Raw genomic sequence first — 19,716 nt, forward strand, 5'->3', positions numbered from 1 at the left:
AGTTTCCACGTTGTGTCTCTACATGCATGGATTTTTGAAGGACACAAATTTAATCCAACGCGGCGGTTCCCTTACAGATGAGCAGCTTGAATCTGTTCCGACAGCTCCACAGAAGAAAGGTGTGATTGCCTGATCTGTGGTGATTCCAGCCAAGAAGACCGCAGTAACCATAAAGCAGAACCCTCTCGATGCCTGCGGGCTTGGATTGTGTGTTTACAAAGCATAGCATGTTAGAAAACAGCCTTCAATATGGATTATGTCTCCATATGGATTATGTCTCCATGTTGAGAAGACAAATATCCCCACCACTCATCTGAGAAGCAGCATCATGATGATGGAGAAAAGACTGAAATTGCCTGTGATTTTATCTTACTTGAGTTCACAGTCAGAACCCTTGGTTCCAGCAATCAGATCAGGAGGTGTATTGCGTTGAGCAAGTCCTCTGTCATGGACTTCTCCAAATTACTGAAGAGCAATGATCCCGGCCATTGTCTATCCAACTACTTGAAAACTGGATAATGAATAAGGATGGCAGAAGAAGAATTGATGCCTTTGAGCTGTGGTATCCCTGGACTGCCAGAAGGATAAACAGATACGTCTTGGAGAAGGTGCAGCCAGAGTGCTCTTTGGAGGCAAAGATGAGGAAGCTTCATCTCGCATGCTTTGGGTAGCTTACTGGCCCAAGGAGGGGCCAGTCTTTGGAAAGGGACATCATGCTCGGGAAGATGGAGGGCCAGAGACAGAGAGGAAGACCCTCAACTAGATGGATTAACAGAGTGACTGCAGCGATGGGCTCAAGTGTGTCAGAGATGATGAGGATGGCACAGGATGAGACAGGGTTCAGGTCTGTTGTTCACTCAGGAGCACTAATGATAAAATAATAGCCTGTGAAGTTGGAGGCAGACTTGGAACTGTAATGTCATATCTAGGCTGTTGAGATTCTCCCCAGAAGTGAAGGGGGTAGATTGCTCTGGGTGGAGTCTTCCAGATGGTCCCAGGATCTGTGGTCTTTCCTGACTGTTGTGCTCTATGGTGAGTCAGAACTAGCTGACCCTCCAGAGGCGCAGAGCAGCTAGTGGATCCGAACCACTGCCTGTGGGTTGGCAGTGCAGCTCCTTTCCACTCGGTTAAATTAACTAGGGGCAGGGCCAAGACTGCATTTCTGAGGGTGCTGACTTCTCACAGGGTGGGGCTGTGGAGAAGGCTGTGCCCCCAAACCTGCCTCCCCACTACCCAGAGAGTGATCTTTTCTGGAGCCGGCCTATTCCCAATGTGGAGTGCTCTGTGAGGAAATGGAACCTCTTCCCCACTTCTGGGTTGTAGGGCGACCCTCAGCCTTCGACCCTGTCCACAGCTGGTGCTTTCCCGGCCAAGTGGGGCACAGAGCGGGCACAGCCTGGCTCTGCTCTTTTAGCTCCCTGAGGAAAGCCCCTGGCAGCTGGCAGCAGTGTGAGCGGTCTCCTGGGGCAGATCTACAGCGTTCCTCTGCAGGGGACCATCCACTGGCCATGTCCCGGCTCGGCTGGGCAGTCTGGGGGTGGGAGAGCTCCCAAGCTGTTGGTTTCTGTGCTGATGGAGGAGGGAAGGAAGCTAAATGCCTTTGTGCTCAGAATTCATGGGAGGTGCAGGAAGGGTGTCCTTCTGGAGGCTTTTGAATCCTTTGACCCCCACACACACCTAGGGTGCTGTCCTTTCCAGAACCCCTGGTCTTTGGCCTCCAGAGTCAGGTCCTGAGACTGGAGTCTCACCCTCTGTCACTGGGCCTTGAGTTGCACAGTCTCTCGCTTCGTCTTCATCACCTCCCAGGGCCACAGCCTCTCCTGAACTGACAGGTCTGTGCAGTTCTCCAGAGAGCTGTATGTGCTCTGGGCCAAGTCTCAATGGTCTATTCTTTCTCAGTATCTATGACGGCATCACCACCTGACACCCACTTGACAGGCCTGGGGCCGCTTTAGAGATACCTGAGCCCCTTGGTCCACCCTGTTGACTAAGGATTTCTCCACAACCATCTCCATACCCAGCATCTTCTGAAAGCTCTGCTCTCTGGTGTCCAGGGAATTTATATTATTTTGTACCATGGAGTTGGAACCAACTCACAGCTAACCCTCCAGTGGGCTTTCAAAGGCAGTTCAATCAAACAAGAGAAGATTGCCCATCCTTCTGCTGCAGAACACCTGATGGATTTGAACCTCGTGCCTTTGGGATGATAGCACAGCTCCTTACCCTGAGGCCACTAGAGCTAGTGTTCTCATTTCACAAACTAGAGAAAAGGGGTCCAAGGAAGGCCAGTAACTTGTTCAAGGGGTCAGCACTTAGCCAGGACTCACCCCACTCCGCCAGGATGCTCTGCCTTTCATTTTGAACTGACTTCTGTTCCTACTTCCAGCAAATTTATTTTCCAGTTGCTGCAAACCCTAGTCCTCAGCTTCCCCATGGGGCTCGGAGTCCCAGAGGGTCAACTGTCTGGATGCCTCCTGGGTGAGGGTTTTGTCATGTGTTTTGTCCATTTTTTAATTGGATTGTTTGCCATTTTTGGTTGAGTTTTCTGTAAGTGGTAGATACTAGTGCCTCGCTGCCAAATATTGCCTCCCCACCCCAGGTCTCTAAATTCTCTTTTTCTCTTTGGAGAGTCTTGTTGGATTTTTCTGCAAATGAATACCCAGTTTCCCCAACACCATGTGTTAGAGAGACTGTCTCTTCCCCAGGCTTAGGATTTTGGCTCTCTTTGGTGGTAGTCTTTCTCAAGAAATATTCATTGCTGGAGAGGGAAACATATTTTGGATTTGAAAAAGTAGTCTAACAGATGAGTACTCTGTTTTTGGCTCACCAGCCTCCTCTCAGGGGAACTCACAGTAACCCCTCGAGCACTGGGGAGAACTCCCTGTCAGCAGGTTAACGAGCCCCCAGCCACCCACGCAGTGACATCCTCAGACACACACACTCAGGGGCCTGGCGGTTCACTTAGGAAATGTCCTAGGCAGAAGCAGCAAAGGGAAGCACAACAGAGACCTGAGATTTGTCCCTTGTCACCGTGGATTCCACTGCCCTTGTGTGCATTGCAGCTGGGCTGGGGGAGCAAGGCTCTCCAGGGGAACTTCCTGCAAAGCCCCTCTCCAGTCTGTCCCCAAGGTACCACCACCTCCGTGGGGTGATCACACAACAGTGGGTAGTGCTGGCTCTGCAGGGCCCCTGATGCTGCCATGAGGGACATCATTTTCCAGAGATGGTGTGGATTGATGCAGTGACTGTAACAGTGAGCTCGAGGATATCAGAGAAAGTGAGGATGGTGCAGGTACAGACGACGGGGCACAGATCCATTGCTGCTAAGGTCACCCTGAGTCTTATCGAATTTGATGCCACCTAACAACAGACTGTCGAGCCTTGAGGGAGCTCTGGTGGCTTCGTGGGCATGGATTACACTGCCAACCCTAAGGCTCACAGTTCAAATCCACCAGCTGCTTTGCAGGAGAATGATGAGCAGTCTCCTCCCATGTGATTAACAGCCTCAGAAAACCTGCTGAAGGGCCAGACATGAGTCAGATCTGACTTGAGGTATATAACAAGACTATCCATCAGCCTGGGGAGCCTCACGGCCCAGACCAGTGAGGAGACTGAGGCCCACAGAGGGGACATGAGAGATGCAGGGCTGGAGCGTCGTGTCCCTGATAGGAAAGAGCAGGAATCAGCTCTGGCCAGAGAACACCTGCCACCTGGCACTGTCAGGTCCGGATTCGAGAGCACCTGTGCTCTTTGCTGTGGGACATTGGACCCCACCTGTTTGTAGCGTGAGTCAGATCCCTCTCTGACTGAATCTCGTGAATGAGAGCCCCATGCCGTGGTCAGTCAAGGTCCTTGCCACCTTGTGACATCAGGCGGTGGGTTGTCTTTGAACTTGTTCTGACCAGTATGTGGCAGTCCTCTTCCTAACGCTGACCTGTTGGCCTGCCTTCTTTCTAGAGCAAATCATGGCGGAAGATCAAAAACATGGTGCACTGGTCTCCCTTCGTCATGTCCTTCAAGAAGAAGTACCCCTGGATCCAGCTGGCGGGACACGCAGGTAGATGGGACTTTCCAGCCTCCCTGTTGGTAGAGAGCCTGGTCCCTGGGTGCCCCGGGGGGTGGAAAGAACCAGGAATGGCTTCTTGCTGAGACTGTGCAGTCTGGATTCTCAACCACTGCTTTATAAACGAGCACGGGCCCTGCATGGTCCATGGTGTTCACTCTGCAGTCCTGGCTGTCTCTCTCTTGTGTTAACTCTCCCTCCTTCCCATTCCCTTCCCGTATCCCTCAGCAAGTCCTGTGACATCATCCACCTTCATAGCATGCCCACTGCCTATCACCTCCCCAAGGCTCTTGCTCACAGTGGGAACCTGGGAACCCTCCTCTCCCTGCAAGGGCCAGTGCTGCAGCATCCCAAGCGTCTTGGGGACCAAATGCCTCCTGATCCCTTGTCTGCAGGGAGCTTCAAAGCCGCAGCCAATGGCCGGATCCTGAAGAAGCACTGCGAGTCAGAACAGCGTTGCCTGGACCGGCTGATGACCGACGTGCTGAAACCCTTCGTGCCAGCCTACCATGGTGACGTGGTCAAGGATGGGGAGCGCTACAACCAGATGGATGACCTGCTGGCTGACTTCGACTCACCCTGCGTGATGGACTGTAAGATGGGCATCAGGTGAGACAGCGGCTCAGAACCCCCATATGCCTGGGTGCCAGCCAAGCCCCAGATTCAGGGGCCGGACCAGGGCCTGCTGTGGACTGAGCAGGAGCCCCCAGGCCACCTGACACCATGTGCAAAGTGTGCAGGGAGCTGGCTCAGTTCAGGCTGGCCCTTTCCCATGTCATGTTTGCTGCCGAGTGAAGGCTGGAGTAGAGCCTTTTCATTCATCCCAGCCAGGGCTGTGGGGATGCAGGGCTGGCTGATAGAACATACTTCTCATTGCTGTTGTTGTTGTTGTGTGCCACCAAATCAGAACCAGCACACAGCTGACTCTCCAGCAAGTTCTCAGAGACAGTAAATCACACGGGAAGAGATTGTCAGTCCTTCCCCTACAGAGCAGCTGGTAGATTTGAACTGCATGCTTTTGGGATTGCAGCATGGGCTCTTTCCACGAGGCCATCAGAGCTTGCCGGAAGAACATGCTGGTTTGCTAAAGAAGACTCGTGTCCCTGGTGCTCGGGAGTGGTGTGTCAGCTGGCCAGGCAGCAGGGAGCTCAGGGCCAGATGAGTCTGGAGCAGGGGTGATTGGCCTCCTGGAGAACTGGCAGTGCGGTGGTGCTGCAGACCACTGGGCTTCACTGCCCACTTCTGGACTGGCATTTGAACCCACCTGGTAGTGCAGTGGAGCAAAGATGTGGCCATCTTCTCCCATGAAGCTTACAGCCTTGAAGGCTGTATGGAGTCGTTCTCTGGAAAACGAGGATTGCCGGAACCAGAGGAGGAGTCCTAAGGAGGAGTCTGAGGTGCTTGCATGCAGTGGGTCTGGTTTTGGTGAATGAACTCCCACTGGAGGCCCTGTCAGCAGTGGCCAGGCCCAAGCTCAATCAGGAGGGATTGCAGGGGCTGCATGTGACCTGAAAGGGGAGGGAGATGGTAGGAGTAGGCAGAGCTTGGATGCGAACAGTTTTGGGGGACAAGGGCCTGAGATGTTGCTGTCCTGAGCTTGGGATCTTGGCAGGTCACCTGATCATCCCCTTTCAAACATCTCTTCATTCCCAGCAGCCACCTGGGGCCCTTTCTTTCCTGGCCTGTCACGATGCGAGGGGAGGTTTGAGGGCATCACCCTGACCAGCCGCACGTCACCCCGAGGAACAGGGAGTGACTTTTGTTTAAACAATATAAATAATTTGATTTTTTATTAGAAGAAATTGAAAAAGCGGTAGGAGAGAACAGCAGGCAGGCAGGACAGGAGAGGGGTGACCACAGATGATCAGCTTTCCTGTCCACTAGTTCCCTCCTCAGGTCTATGTCATGATGTTAGACCACAGGCCGGCCTATTGGTGGTCCCCTGGCACCCCCAGGACAGAGTGAAGGGGTGGTGGAGGAGAAATACAGACCCCAGGTGTTCCCTCTTGCTCTGGCCTCTCTCCCTCCACCAGCGCCTTGGTCAGGGCTGCCCCCCAGCATCTTGTTTGTGTCCCCAGAAGACCCCAGAAGTGCTGTCTTGTGGAAGCCCAGCTCAGTCTTTGGGCCCAGACCCCAGCCGCACTCAACCTATCTGCAGCTGGGGAAGACGGTCAGGTTGCAGCAAAAACAAATGGAAAAAATATTCCCATGATTCTCTCAGACTGTGGCCAAAACAGCACGTCCTGTGTGAGGACCTGCAGCCGTAATTTATGTGAGACCAGAAGCCCCACCGGTGGCCTCTGTGCCCTGCCGACGCCCAGGCGCCTGTACTCTGCTACGGTGGGCAGGGATCTGACTACCCAGGTGGCCCCCATCTCCACCACTGGCCTCCCCGTGCCCCTCAGGGATGGAGAAGGAGAGTGAGCAGTGAGGCTGAGCCCACCAGTCCAGTCCTGGGCAGGGACCCCGAAAGGGAGAGAGGAGGCCATTGGGGAAAAGGGTCTGTTTCCTCCCCAGTATCAGCCTCACACCCCACCCTCAGCCATTCAGGAGCTGAGACTGTGCCCTGATGGCCACATTGCTCCTCACTACCACCCTGAAATGGGTCCAGTTTCCTCTGAGCAGTAGGATACCAACACTTGGTTGAGGGGACACACCCTGGGCCACATGTCAGTCAGCAGAGTTGGGATTTCTGATCCAGGGCTCTGCAGAGAAGCAGCCCCAGTGATAGCATGTGTGTGCGTCACAACTCGTTCCCACTAAGCCACCAGAGCTCCCTAACACACACACACACACACACACACACACACACGTCTCTCTGAAATGTAAAGATATATATACCAGATCTATTTTTATTTTGTAAATGTGTGTGTGTATATGTATGTATGTATGTATGTATATATGTATTATGGCACCGACGTGTCAAATGCGTTAATGGTTAGCTACCCAATGCGGACAGAGAGTGGGGTGGAGCTCCCCGATTAAAACAAGCTTGGAAGGAGGAATGGCATCCACTTCTGTAATAGCTTGTCTCCAGAAACCCTATGAACCTGGAGAGAGGATGAAAGGCACCCAAGCGTCGAGGACTCTCCTTCATAGGGTCGCTATCAGTCGCCTGTGACTCGACGGCACTTAACAACAACAATATATATATATATATATATATACATATATGTATATAAAAAATAGAGATGTGTGTATATGTTTTTTGTATACATATGCTTATATATATTGGAATGGTGAAGGGTCAGCGCAGGAGGGGAAGACCTGGATGAGATGGATTGACACAGTGACTGTGGGACAGGTGGGGGCAGGTGTATGAGACGCTGGCATGGGCTCAGCGCAGGGCAGGGTTCAGAGCTGTTGAGGTTTTTCAGAGGTGTTATTCATAGTGTTGTGTGTCGTAGTGGGCTTAATAGCACCTAACAGCAATATCAGATTTTGTGTGTGTGTGTGTGTGTGTCTGTCTGTGTGTCTGATTCAGGCCATAGTCTTTTCTATCTCTTGCTATGCATCTGAGAGCTGGACAATGAATAAGGATGACGGAAGAAGAATTGATGCCTTTGACCTGTGGTGTTAGAGAAGAGCACTGAACATCCCGTGGACTACCGAGAGAACAAACAGATATGTCTTGGAGAGGGTGCAGCTGGAGTGCTCTTTGGAGGCAGGAAGGATGAGGCTTCACCTCATACTTTGGACATACTGATTGATAGGAGGTGCTATTCCTTGGAGAGGGACATGATATTGGGAAGGGTGGTGGGTCAGCAAAGGAGAGGAAGACCCTCAACCAGGTGGACTGACATGGTGACTGCTGCAGTGGGCTCTTGTGTGTCAGAAAGTGTGAGGATGGCACAGGACAGGACTGGGTTCAGATCTTTTGTTCATAGGGTCACTATGAGTCATGCTTGACTCAACGGCACCTAACAACAATATATTCACATATTGGTGTGAGTACACACACACACGTGTGTGTGTGTGTGTGTGTGTGTGTGGAGAGAGAGAGAGAGAGAGAGAACTGGCTCATGCGATTGTAATTGTAAGGTGTTGGTGACCTGTGAGTGTCCCGTGTGTGTGGAGAGAGAGAGAGAGAGAACTGGCTCATGCGATTGTAATTGTAAGGTGTTGGTGACCTGTGAGTGTCCCGCATTACTCTGTGGGAGATGCTTACGTGGCGTCTCTGTCAGATTGCGTCATGGAGCAGCACACAGAGCATTTGAAGCACTGGAAGCTGTGGCCTCGGCCAGTTAGCACATTCAGTGAACCATCACGTCCTCTCCGTGCTGGGCTGCCCAACTGCACAAGGAGCCTGGTGGCACAGTGCTCGGGCTCACGGGAAGATCAGCACTGAGAACCTGCTAGCTTCTCCTGTGCGATTTCCTGCCTCGAAAACTGCTGGAGGACCAGCTGTGAGTCTGTCCCAGCTTGACAGTGCTTAAAAACCGCCCCTCTGTGGGAGGACGATCAAGCTGTTCAAGCCTGCCCCCATCGTGGCCTCAGGAACCCTCCATGGCAGGCCTGATTTAGCCTGTAGGTTCTCTGAGATGCTGGGGGTCTGCCAAGGGTCTCCACCCTGGCGAGGTCAGCACTGTGGATTCTTTCTGGAGAAGGCCCAGCATGACGAGGGATTTGACACCAAGTCCTGCTTCCTGTTTAAGGAGCCATGTGGCAGTTCTTTATGGTAGTGCAGCCGCCCAGGTGTGCCGCTCACCCAGCGCCTCAGCCGCCACCTTCCAGCCCAGGCCGCACCCAGCGTGTGGCCCAGCGCTCACGTGGCCTGACACAGCACTGTCCTGTCTCACCCACAGGCTCGGGCTGTGGTCACAGGCACACACAGGTGTGGGGGCGTGTATGTTTGTCTCTGCACACATCTGCTGGTGTTCAATTTGTCACTCTGTGTGTGTGTGCACGTGCACGTAGCCAGGGACTATCACGTGCCAGAATATTGTAGAAAACTCGGCCCAAGTACGTACTTAATACTTCTCCCTGCTTGTTTCAGTGCAAACATCAGTTGATACAGAGGTCTCTGACTTCGGCTCGGTTCTGGGTCCCAGACCAAGTGCTTGGAGAAGGTGTGGTGGTGACACAGCAGGCGGGGTGAGGGTTGGACGGCAGTGTGGAGTGCAGAGCCCAGCATGGGGCCCCATGAGGGAGGACATCGGCTGCTGGTGGCGCCGCCTCTGTGGGCAGCTCCCGCCCACGTGGAGGCCAGCACAGAAACTTCCCTCTCCTGTAGCTGACACTGCTGATTTCTGGTTCATGACTGTGATGAGCAACCTCTGAGCGTATTTGTGGGCATGATGTTTTTGTTGTGTGTGCTGTCAAGTTAGAACCTGCTCATAGCTGATATGCCTGTGGACTTTCAGGGGGAGTAAATCACATCTCTCCTGAGGAGCAGCTGGTGGATTTGAACTGTGTGCCTCTGGGAATGCAGCATAGTTTCTTACCACTAGACCACTGTCATGTCTAGTACGACTCAGCAACTCTGTAAACAACAGCTCTGAACCCTGCCTGTCCTGCGAACCATCATCTCCAAGTCCTAATATGTGTCAGTCCATGTCATTGAGGGTCTTTCTCTTTGGGTGACCCTCTGTCTTTCCCAGCTTGATGTCTTTTTCCAAGGCCTGGCTCCTTCCAACGTGCTCAGAGCATGTGAGATGAAGCTTCCCCATTGTTGCCTCTGGGGAGGGCCCTGGTTACTGTACGGGCTGGAATGGAACAGGAAGGGGCCAGGTGGTAGGGACGGAGCTCTGTGGAAGTCTGGTGCAGCATGGACGTGGGTGCACAGGTGGGCGCCCTTCCAACAGTCCAAGGCCAAGCCTGCCACTTGGGAGCTCTGCCTCTGACTCAGCCCAGCTAGTCTGTGTGGCGGGCAGGGCAGGGCAGGGTGACTGTTCAGGCCTTTGACCTGGATGCTTCACATCCTGGCCCTGGAGCTGATGAGATAAAATGGGGGTCGAGGAAGCAGCTGCAGGCAGAGCAGAGGGTGAGGCACCCAGAGGTCTATCCACATTGCAGACCCCCCTGTTCTGTACCACGAGACCACTGTCCAGCCTGCCTTTTATACTCAAGATCACCCTCTTTAGATTGTGCTTGTAACACTGAGGGCAGGCTGGCCCCCGGCTGTGGAGGAGAGGCATACTGGGTGGGGTTTGGGGTACAGAACAGAGCCAAGGCTATAACAGCCAGGTGCTTGCTCACCTAGTGGAGGTGTCTGACCACTGACCCAGCCAGGGTGGGGACAGTGTCCAGTCCCAGGACAAGCCGCTGAGCCAGCCTGCATCCCCTCCCACTCTGCTGGCCCTGGTGTTTCCTCAAAGGCAGGCGTGCACCATCGGCTTTGCCAGGCCTTCTGAGTGATCCTGAAAGGAAGTGGCCCTGTGCGGGAAGCTGCCAGGTGCATCATGTTACCCACCCTGGCCGACCAGGCCCTACCACCAAACTGACTTTGAACCTCACCCATGACCTTTGCTCCAAACTTTCCCCCTCTAATTAGTGTCCTCATGCCACCTTCCTCCACACAGGACCTACCTGGAGGAGGAGCTGACCAAGGCCCGCAAGAAGCCCAGCCTGCGGAAGGACATGTACCAGAAGATGATTGAGGTAGACCCCAAGGCCCCGACCGAGGAGGAGAACGCCCAGCGGGCTGTCACCAAACCACGCTACATGCAGTGGAGGGAGACCATCAGCTCCACAGCCACCCTTGGGTTCAGGATCGAGGGCATCAAGGTGAGTCAGGGCAGAGCCGAGATGGCTACCTGTTTCTCAGTCAGAAGTGGGGACAGCTAGCCTGGGGTAGGCCCTGGAACAGAAGGCAGGGGTGCTTCACCTCAGGACCCTACACATCACTGTACCCCACACTGAGAACCCGCCCAGTGACCAGTAGGGGGGTGCCAGCAGGGTTGGGGCCCCTTGACATCAGAGCCTTGCTCTGCCCATGGAGGCAGGACAGAGAACGAGTGTGCCCAGTGACACCTGTGGGGGTGCACTCTGGCCAACCCCAATTTGGAAAGCTCTTTTCGGGTTGTGAGTCCACCCCGTGAAGGGTCTTGACTTGCTGTGCCCAGGCTCCTGTGCACATCTGGCTGACAAACTTGCATGAGACTCCTCAGACATGCCGAGCCCAGCACGGTGGACCCTTAGTCTCTGCCATCTTCTGTTGGTGCAGACTGGCAGGAAGATGTATGTTATGGGGCTTGCTGGTCTCTCAGCCCTGGAGCAGGGGTGTGGAGGGGACATGGGGACAGTGTGGTGAGCTCTGGACTGAGAAAACCCTCCCCCTTCCTGTCTTCCAAAACCCTCAGTAAAAATGACAAATGGGCAGCATCTGGCCTGTAGCTTCGGGGGCGGGTGGGGGCATGACTCGGCAGCAGCCTCAGTCCAAGGCAAGCCCTCCACTCTTGGACATTTTCACACACACACACACACACATACACACACACACACACACACACACCAGCTTTCCCTCCCACAGCACTCTGCTGGGCTCAGAAATTCATTCAGTGGCCTCACAGAACTTAATGATTATACGCCTGATTCTGGGCTTTATTGGGCAAGAAATGGACTACCATTCCGAATCAGACCTTGAGACGCAGTTCCTCACCCAGCGCAGCCACCTCCGGCCTTTGCCCACCAGCAGGCCTATCCTGGCTCCCAGCTGGCCTTTGGCTCTTGGTCCCTCGGTCTCCTGGGCCAGCATGGCTTCTACCCTGTTAGTGTAAGTGCTACAAAGTGTCACCAGTAGATGCCAAAGGCACTCACTGAGCCAGCAAGCTTCCAGTCCCCAAGCTCTTGGTGCTTCACTGTCTTCCAGCTCCTCTGCTTCTTGCCGTCTCTCACCGTCTCCAATGGTGTACAGCTTCTTTTTGGGCCCAGAGGCTTTTCAGCACAGGGGCCCTGGGCCTAAAAGACTCACTCCTGTCCACTCTTTTCCTGTGGTAGTCGTCCCCCGTCCCACTCTGCGATTAACTCTGGGAAGCCTCCCAGGATGGCAGCTGTTGACCACTTATCTCATTAGGGTCCATACACTTTGTCCATGTGATCCCACCCAGCAGGCTTCCCTGCACATTTTTGCTGTTAACAAACTGTCCGATCCCTTTGATGGGACACACACACCTCGTTGGCATAGCCCCACACGAGCGTATGGGGAATTCCCAGGACTGTGGACGTTGTATTGTGCTGTGAGGAACCGTTGAATCGTTCCCAGCTCCTAGTGGCCATGTGTACCCCATAACAAAGTCCTGCCGAGGTGTGCACGTGACTGTGGCTGCGAGTGCCACACACAACACTATGCCGCCTCCCCTCTTTATAAAAAAACCCTCAGGTTTAGTGCATCTTACATGTTTGTCCTCTTGCTGTTGTTATGTGTCATCTCTGAGTTGAGGATGACTCACAATGACCCTTTGAACGGCAGGCCTGACCCCTGCCCTGTCTGGCACTCTCCTCGCTGTCTCTGACACCCTTGAGCCCTTTGCTGCAGTCCCTTTGTCAGTCCACCTTGTTGAGGGTCTTCCTCTCTTTTTTTGACCCCCCCCACACCCGCCATCTTTCCCAGCATGATTTCCTTCTCCAAGCCTGGCTCCTCCCACCAATATGCACAAAGTATGTGAAAGGAAGTGTCACCCTCCTTGCCTCCAAGGAGCCCCCTGTTGCACTTTCTCCTGGACGTATTTCTGTGTTCCTTTGTCAGTCCATGGGACATGGGGTGCTCTTCTCCAACACCATGACTCAAAGGCACAGCTTCTTCTGTCATCGTCATTCATTGTCCAGCTTCCAGATGTAGAGCAAGTAATTGAAAAGACCCTGGCTTGGGCCACGTGCACCTTACTCTTTAAACTGACTTCGTTGCTCTTTAGCACCTTGGAGCAGAGCCTTGACAGAGGATTTTCCAGCAATACGGCTTATGACTGCTGGTACCAAGATTGTTGATGGTGGATCTGAGGAAGATGAGATAGTTGAGAGCTGTCAATTTCTCTGTCTTTCACAGTGTTGCCAATTGGCCTGGTGGGTGAGGAGTTTTGTTTTCTTGATGTTGACATGTGTAGCCCATATCTAAAACAAATCCAGTTTTCTCCTCCTCCTTCCCCCTCAAGCAGAGTGTTCTAGCTTCTGTCCACTGTCTGTCTGTGGGGAAAGCTAACAACAGCTGGTCTTCTCGGGCCAAAGGCCCATCAACTCAGAAGTTGTCTTTCTTGGATAGGAAGTCTTTCTGCCCTTGCTCTGTGGAAAGGGCTCTATGGCAGGTCAGCCATGTCGGGCTGTCCACTGCCTCCCTCCACCCCAGGCCAGTCACAGCAACGCCATGCTTTAACTAATTCCCATCCTGATGCTGGAGGCAATGATTAGTTCTCCCTGCATGGCAGATATGTCTAAGCCAGTAAACTAAAAAGGTGGCTATTGGAATTCGCCCACTGGTGCCTCCGAAGGCAATGGACTACTGTCCTACATGGATATTCGTGGAGGCACCAGGAGACCAAGGTGACGCAGAAGCAACTGGTTTTTAGTTGTGTTTTGTCTTTTGGGCAGTGTGGCCAAACGCTCCTTTAAGGACAAGGATGAAGCTTCATCTAACGTATTTTGAACGTGTTGTCGGAAAGGGCCAGCCCTTAGAGAAAAGACATCATGCTTCGAGGGTCAGTGAAAGAGAGGAAGACCCTCACCAAGATAGACTGACACATCGACTTAACAGTGGGCTTGAGTGTATCAAAGGTGCTGAGGGTGGCACAGGACGGGACAGGGCTCAGATCCTCCTTCGTAGGGTTGCTGTGAGTCACGGGTGACTTGATGACACTCAGCAACAGCCACCCTTGTGTAAAGAACCAGTTTTCTCGCTGGCAAGCTGAGCCCCACGTGCTGCACCTTCACAGCTTGGAGCAGAGATGGCACCTGGGCCAGGAGCAGCTCTGGTGGAGGCAGGGCAGGGCGGACCTGCATGGTGGGGTTGGCATCGTGGCACTGAGGGACAGGTTGGCACAGCAGCTGTGGCCGTGGACTCAGGCCCAACAGTGCAGGGGCCGGCTTCCTTCTGTCACACACACTTGCTGAGGCCGTTCGGCCTGACAGCGATGGCAGGATGAAAGAAGAGGCCCTTATGGGTGGAGATATCCCTGCTCTCATCTGCCAAGCCAAGGGCTGGGGGTTTGAGTTCACCCAGAGGTGCTTCAGGAGAAAGGCTTTTAAACGCTGGTGGTCGGATGCCCTGGGGAACACAGTTGTGCCTCACGGGGGAGGTTGCCATGAATCAGGGCCGATTTGGTGGCAACTTTCTTTTTTTAATAAAAGAACTTAAATTCACAGGAAGGCGCCTTGGGATGTCTGCTGAGGGAGGTGACCTCTGGCCCCTCTCTGTGGGCCTTGTCTGTGCTCTGCATGCTGTGACTCGCCCTAGGCTGTCCCCCATGCCACCTTCCATCTGAGGGACAAGGCACCCCAGCCTTGCACTGTCTAGATTAACCCCCCCCCCAGGCCATTAAGCCCCTGCACTTTCCGCTGTGCCTGGCTCCCAGCTGCCCCCCCGCCCTGTGAGGGCGTGGAGGCCAGGACCAGGGTTTCGATGCTCATCCTCTGCTCCATGGCCAGCACTTGGGGTCACTGGTGGGTGAGTGTCGCCACTGGGTCTCCTGACGCTGCCCTCCTGGGTGGGCCTTCTTCTCCACTTCAGAAGGAAGATGGCTCTGTGAACCGGGATTTCAAGAAGACCAAGACGAGGGAGCAGGTGACCGAGGCCTTCAGAGAGTTCACCCAAGGGAACCGGAACATCCTGGTACGTGGAGGTGCTCGTGGGGGGGCTTCTAAGGAGAGACCAGGGGTCTCGGGTCCAGTGAAGGGATGCCCACATGCAACTTGTGCCAGGAGGGTGAGCAACACACGATATGTTTTCTCCTCTTGGTGGGAAAACGGGGACACTGAGTACCCACTCCTTCCATCCTTAAGCATCAGTGTCACAGCTCGAACATTGTCCCTTCTCTTATGAGAACAGTACCGCTGTCTCCCCAGCACCCTCTCACCACCTCCTAAACTCCCACTGAATCTGCAGAGCCTCCCTCTGGTGGGAATGGACATTTCTTGTTCCCATTTTACAGATGAGGAGACCAAGGTCAAGGACACAAAACAGGAAGCGATGAAACTGGAATTCAAGCCCAGGGCTGATTGGCCTGAGGGCCCTGACCGCTGCAGTGAAGCTGAGGCAGGAGGTGTGATGGTCACACTGCTGGTCACACTGCCCTCCCCAGCTCTGTCCACCAGGCTCTCTCGGCACTGGGGAGTTGGCAGCGCTCCTTCCTGACGAGGTGCCTGTATTTGCATTGGCAGCTGCAGGACTGTGCAGGCTGGACCTCTGGCCTGACCGGTGGATCAGAATCTGATTCCCAGCTGAACTGGTGTCTTGGTCTCCTCGGCATCCATGAGTGGCCACAGATCAAGTGGCTTTACAGAACAGACATTTACTGTCTCCCAGTTTGGAGGCTGGGCAGGCATGCCAGGGACAGGGCTGACTTCCTTTTGGGGCTTTGAGAGAGGAACTCTTGTTCACTGCTAAAATCTGCAAAGAAAAACGCTTTCCTCAAACAAGGTTACACCCTGGGATCAAGGTTAGGACTCTGGCATACCTTGGGGGATATGATTCAGTCATAATAGTTAAGGGGTGTTCCACAGCTGTCCTGGTGGACGGGTATCCTGTAATGGCCAGCGTCGTAGCCCAGCCCTGAAATGCAGGGGCCCCTGCACTCTGAGAAGTGCCATATTCCGAGCTTGCTCACCCGACTGCCTTTTCTTCACGGAAACTGGAACTGAACTGGCTGATCCTGAACTTCCCCTGCCCCCTTCTCCAGCTCTGGGGACCTCCAAATATTCATCCTCTATTCCCCCTTTATTTTTTCCTTATGGAATAAATTTACATGGACAGGGAGGATGAGAAAGCCAGGAAGGACCTTGTTAGCACCTGCCTATTTCCCCACTTAGTGATTTTTTTGGCTCTCACCAAAAGTAGTTTTTGTAAATATTGGTACATGCTGGGAGAACAGGCCTCAGCCTGCCATGGGCCATTAGCCAAAAAAGCTCAAGAGTTGATTAGTGTTGATTTATCGCTATGAGTCGCAAGCGACTAGACGGCACATAACAACAACAACAACAACATTCCCCCTTTCCAGCCAGTCATGCCTAAGGCCTGTGGGGGAGCCACCCTATTCCTCAGAACCTGTGCCCACTTGGCTGCCCAACGATGGCCACTATAGAACACTCTGAGGCCAGGCGAGCTGGCACCCGACCTGCCAGGTTATATCATATGGGCACTGGGAGACCTCGAGTGCCTATATTGCACAGATAGGCCTCCCTGATGGCTCCATGGCCCGAGGCTGGCCAGACTCACAGAGCTGCCCCTAGAGAGGCAGAGTGTGGAAAGCTGGCCGGTGGAGAATTCACGACTGCACTTTCTCCAAACGTGGGGCACTGAAGCTTGTATTCAGGAAGATGCATGGGAACTGGGCTCTCAGAACGCCAGGCTTATGCCGCCACACTCCAGAAAAAATTGGGGCCAGGAGGGCAGCAGGGCTGTGTGGAGGTGGGCCTCCCCAGCACCCAGCCGTGTGAGGTGGGCGCCTGCTGGGTCCTCACTCCATGCCTTTGGTTCTTGCATATACATGAGGCTATGTTGTGGGAACAGCTGACTCTCCAGCAGGTTTTCAGAGGCAGTTAATCTCATGGAAGGAGACTGCCCATCTTTCTCCTGTGGAGCAGCTGGTGGATTCGAACCATGTGCCTTTGGGTTGGCAGTGCATCTTCTTACCACTGAGCCACCAGAGCTTATAGATGAGATCAGGGTCCGAAGTCCTTCCTGCTTCTGACACTAGGTGACCCTCATGAACTCAGTGTAGCTTAAACCCCACCTCCCCTTCCCCTGAGGACAGAGCAGGAGTCAGGCCTTTTGGCATAGGCTCTCTGAGACATAGTGGTACCTGACAACAAAGTGTATCTAAACTATTCATAAAACCCTGGTCATCTTTGTTCCAGATTGCCTACCGGGACCGGCTGAAGGACATCCGGGCCACTCTCGAGGTGTCTCCTTTCTTCAAGTGTCATGAGGTACGGCAGTAGGGCACTGGAGGGTTGGCCTTCTCAGGGAGGGATCCATGTGCTGGGCCGCTGCCCATGGCCTATGAGGTCTCTTCACGTGAGGAGTGGCTGGGTTGTCAGACTTACCAGAAGCCCAAGGATGTTTCTAGAATTGCTCTGGCCGTAACCAGGCCAGCCTAATTCACCTCCCCCCATTCCCAGGAACCATGGTGTGTGGCTTCCTGGGTGACCACTCTAGGATTACACCTCCTCTTCCTGTCCCCCCAGCTCTCTAGGCTTGTTCAAGCTAGTGGCTGTGGTGGGACTTCTGACCACTCCAGGGGCAGGAATTCTCTCAGCTACCAGAGTGGCTAAGGAACCCCACAAGCACCTCAGGACCTCTGGCCTCTAGAGCAGGCAGGCTGACCCTCCGGGCCATCCTGGGACAGACCTGAATCATTCTACTTCTAGCCTTTGAGGGGACAGATGCCCTAGGAGAGAGGATTTGGGGGTTGTCGGTATGTTCCCTGGATGGTTTGTAAGATCTCAGTACCAGGAATCCAGGGCCCCCAGCACCCCAGACCTCATACATCACACCGCCCACACCTCATGCATACCCCCCCACACCACACACAGTCCCCACATACGACACTCTACACATCACACACACTCCCCACATACCACACTCCACACACTCTTTACACCCTATACACCACACTCCATATACCCCCCACATACTCCCTCTGCCTGCACAGCCTCTCCTCCAACACAGCCCCACCACCTCCACTTGCACAGTCCCTTGCGCCTCCACCTGCACAGACCCTCCACCTCCACCTGCATGGCACCTCCACCTGCACAGTCCCTCCACCTCCACCCGCAAGGCCCCTCCACCTCCACCCACACGGCCCCTCTGCCTCCACCCTCCACCTCCACCCGCACGGCCCCTCCACCTCCACCTGCACAGCCCCTCTGCCAGTACAGCCCCTCTGCCAGCACAGCCTCTCCACCAACACAGCCTGTCTTGCACAAGGATTCTCTCCCCCTTTCACCTAGATTGGGATCCAGTGGTGGCACATGGTGATCTGCGGGACACCCATGAGGACCTGGGGAGGGAGGACAGAGGCAGACTCTCCCACGGTTCTCATTGTCCATATCTCCCCTTACCTGTGGGGATACCACACTCTTTCTGGGTTACTTCCTCCTAGACCTGTTGTGTCCCCTCCTGATGGAACATCTAGCCTAGGCCAGTGTTTCTTCAGCCGTCTCCTTCATGAACAGACCACAGCCCAGGCCCTACATATGACTCCAAAGCCCCAGAACTTTTTACCTCCCTCAGTCAGTCTGAGCCCCACCTTCCCCCAACATCCCCTTTAGGAGTTGGGGGTATGTGTGTTTGATTGCTGTGTTCTTTCTGGAGTCACTCATAAACTTAAGGTCTTAAGAAAAAGGTTAGGTCCCTTCTCCAGCCTCAGGATTTCCAAATGAGGGCCCCAGCCCTGGGATCTGGAAGCTACAGTGCCCCTCAGCCCCGCTCGTGCCCCACAGAAGGATCCAGGAGAGGTTCTAGGATGTGGACATATTAGGGATCACAAGCTGTAGTAAATAAGGGCCATTGGTCACATAGCAACGGAATCTGTTATCTGCCATGTTTTGAGCCCCTAGAAAATGGCTCCACCCTGAAAGTGGAAGTGCCAGCCTAGGGCTCTTCACCTGACCTGACACACTATGGGTCCTCCTGATGACAACTTTCCCCTCACATCCCCTCAAGTGGAGTGAGGTGCTGTGAGGACTGGGGTGTCGGAGGTCCTGGTGCTGTGAGGACTTGGGTATAAAGGGTCCTGGCGCTGGGTGCTGTGAGGACTTGGATGGGAGGGTCCTGGTTCTAAGTGTCATAACAGCCTCCACACGACCTCCAGCGCCTCCATGAACCCCTCCTGCCCTTGCCCCCAGGTCATTGGCAGCTCTCTCCTCTTCATCCATGACAAGAAGGAGCAGGCCAAGGTGTGGATGATTGACTTCGGGAAGACCACGCCCCTGCCCGAGGGCCAGACCCTGCAGCACGATGTACCCTGGCAGGAGGGCAACCGTGAGGACGGCTACCTGTCAGGGCTCAACAACCTCATCGACATCCTGACGGCCATGGAGGACGGGGACGCCTGAGCCCCCCACCCTCCTCCTGTCCCCTCACCTCCGCCCGAACCGCACTACAAAACTCAGTAGAAGAGGAGACAGGATCTGGTCTCCCGGGGCATCCCTCATGTAAAGGCTTGGAGTGGGGCCTTGCTTTGTTTCTGTAAATAGGACCACCTGCCAGAAGAGGAGGGCCTGGGTCTCAAACTCAGATTCCTGGAGGGGAAGGCGTTTAGGGGTCAGGGTAGTGCTGGAGTGGGGGCCACCCCCAATGACCATGAGTGATAACACAGCCCCTTCTTGCAGCTTCTAAGTCAGGACTGAGCTGAACTGGGCTATTTAAGAATCCCATATGTTATGGGTTCTGGATACCAGAGACAGAAAACCACATTGACCAGGGTAAGAAGACATCAGCAGTGCAGGGATTCCCAGAGCAGCCTTGATCTCCCTAGAACTGCAAAAGCACCGATCCCCATCCA

General features: G+C 54.1%; 1 protein-coding gene across 1 annotated transcript in view; it reads left to right on the forward strand.

The window, feature by feature from the left end:
• Positions 1-19,267, forward strand: part of ITPKB (inositol-trisphosphate 3-kinase B) — a 141,860-nt gene extending 122,593 nt beyond the window's left edge. The window contains exons 2-7 of the mRNA XM_006897761.1: positions 3,958-4,057; positions 4,459-4,672; positions 10,585-10,789; positions 14,721-14,822; positions 17,066-17,137; positions 19,058-19,267. Coding sequence (XP_006897823.1) covers positions 3,958-4,057; positions 4,459-4,672; positions 10,585-10,789; positions 14,721-14,822; positions 17,066-17,137; positions 19,058-19,267 — 903 coding nt within the window. The remainder of the gene's footprint in view (positions 1-3,957; positions 4,058-4,458; positions 4,673-10,584; positions 10,790-14,720; positions 14,823-17,065; positions 17,138-19,057) is intronic.
• The last annotated feature ends 449 nt before the right edge of the window (positions 19,268-19,716 follow it).

This window comes from Elephantulus edwardii, unplaced genomic scaffold, assembly GCF_000299155.1.
Source record: "Elephantulus edwardii isolate Elephantulus edwardi_28Jun2011 unplaced genomic scaffold, EleEdw1.0 scaffold00214, whole genome shotgun sequence".
NCBI lineage: Eukaryota > Metazoa > Chordata > Mammalia > Macroscelidea > Macroscelididae > Elephantulus > Elephantulus edwardii.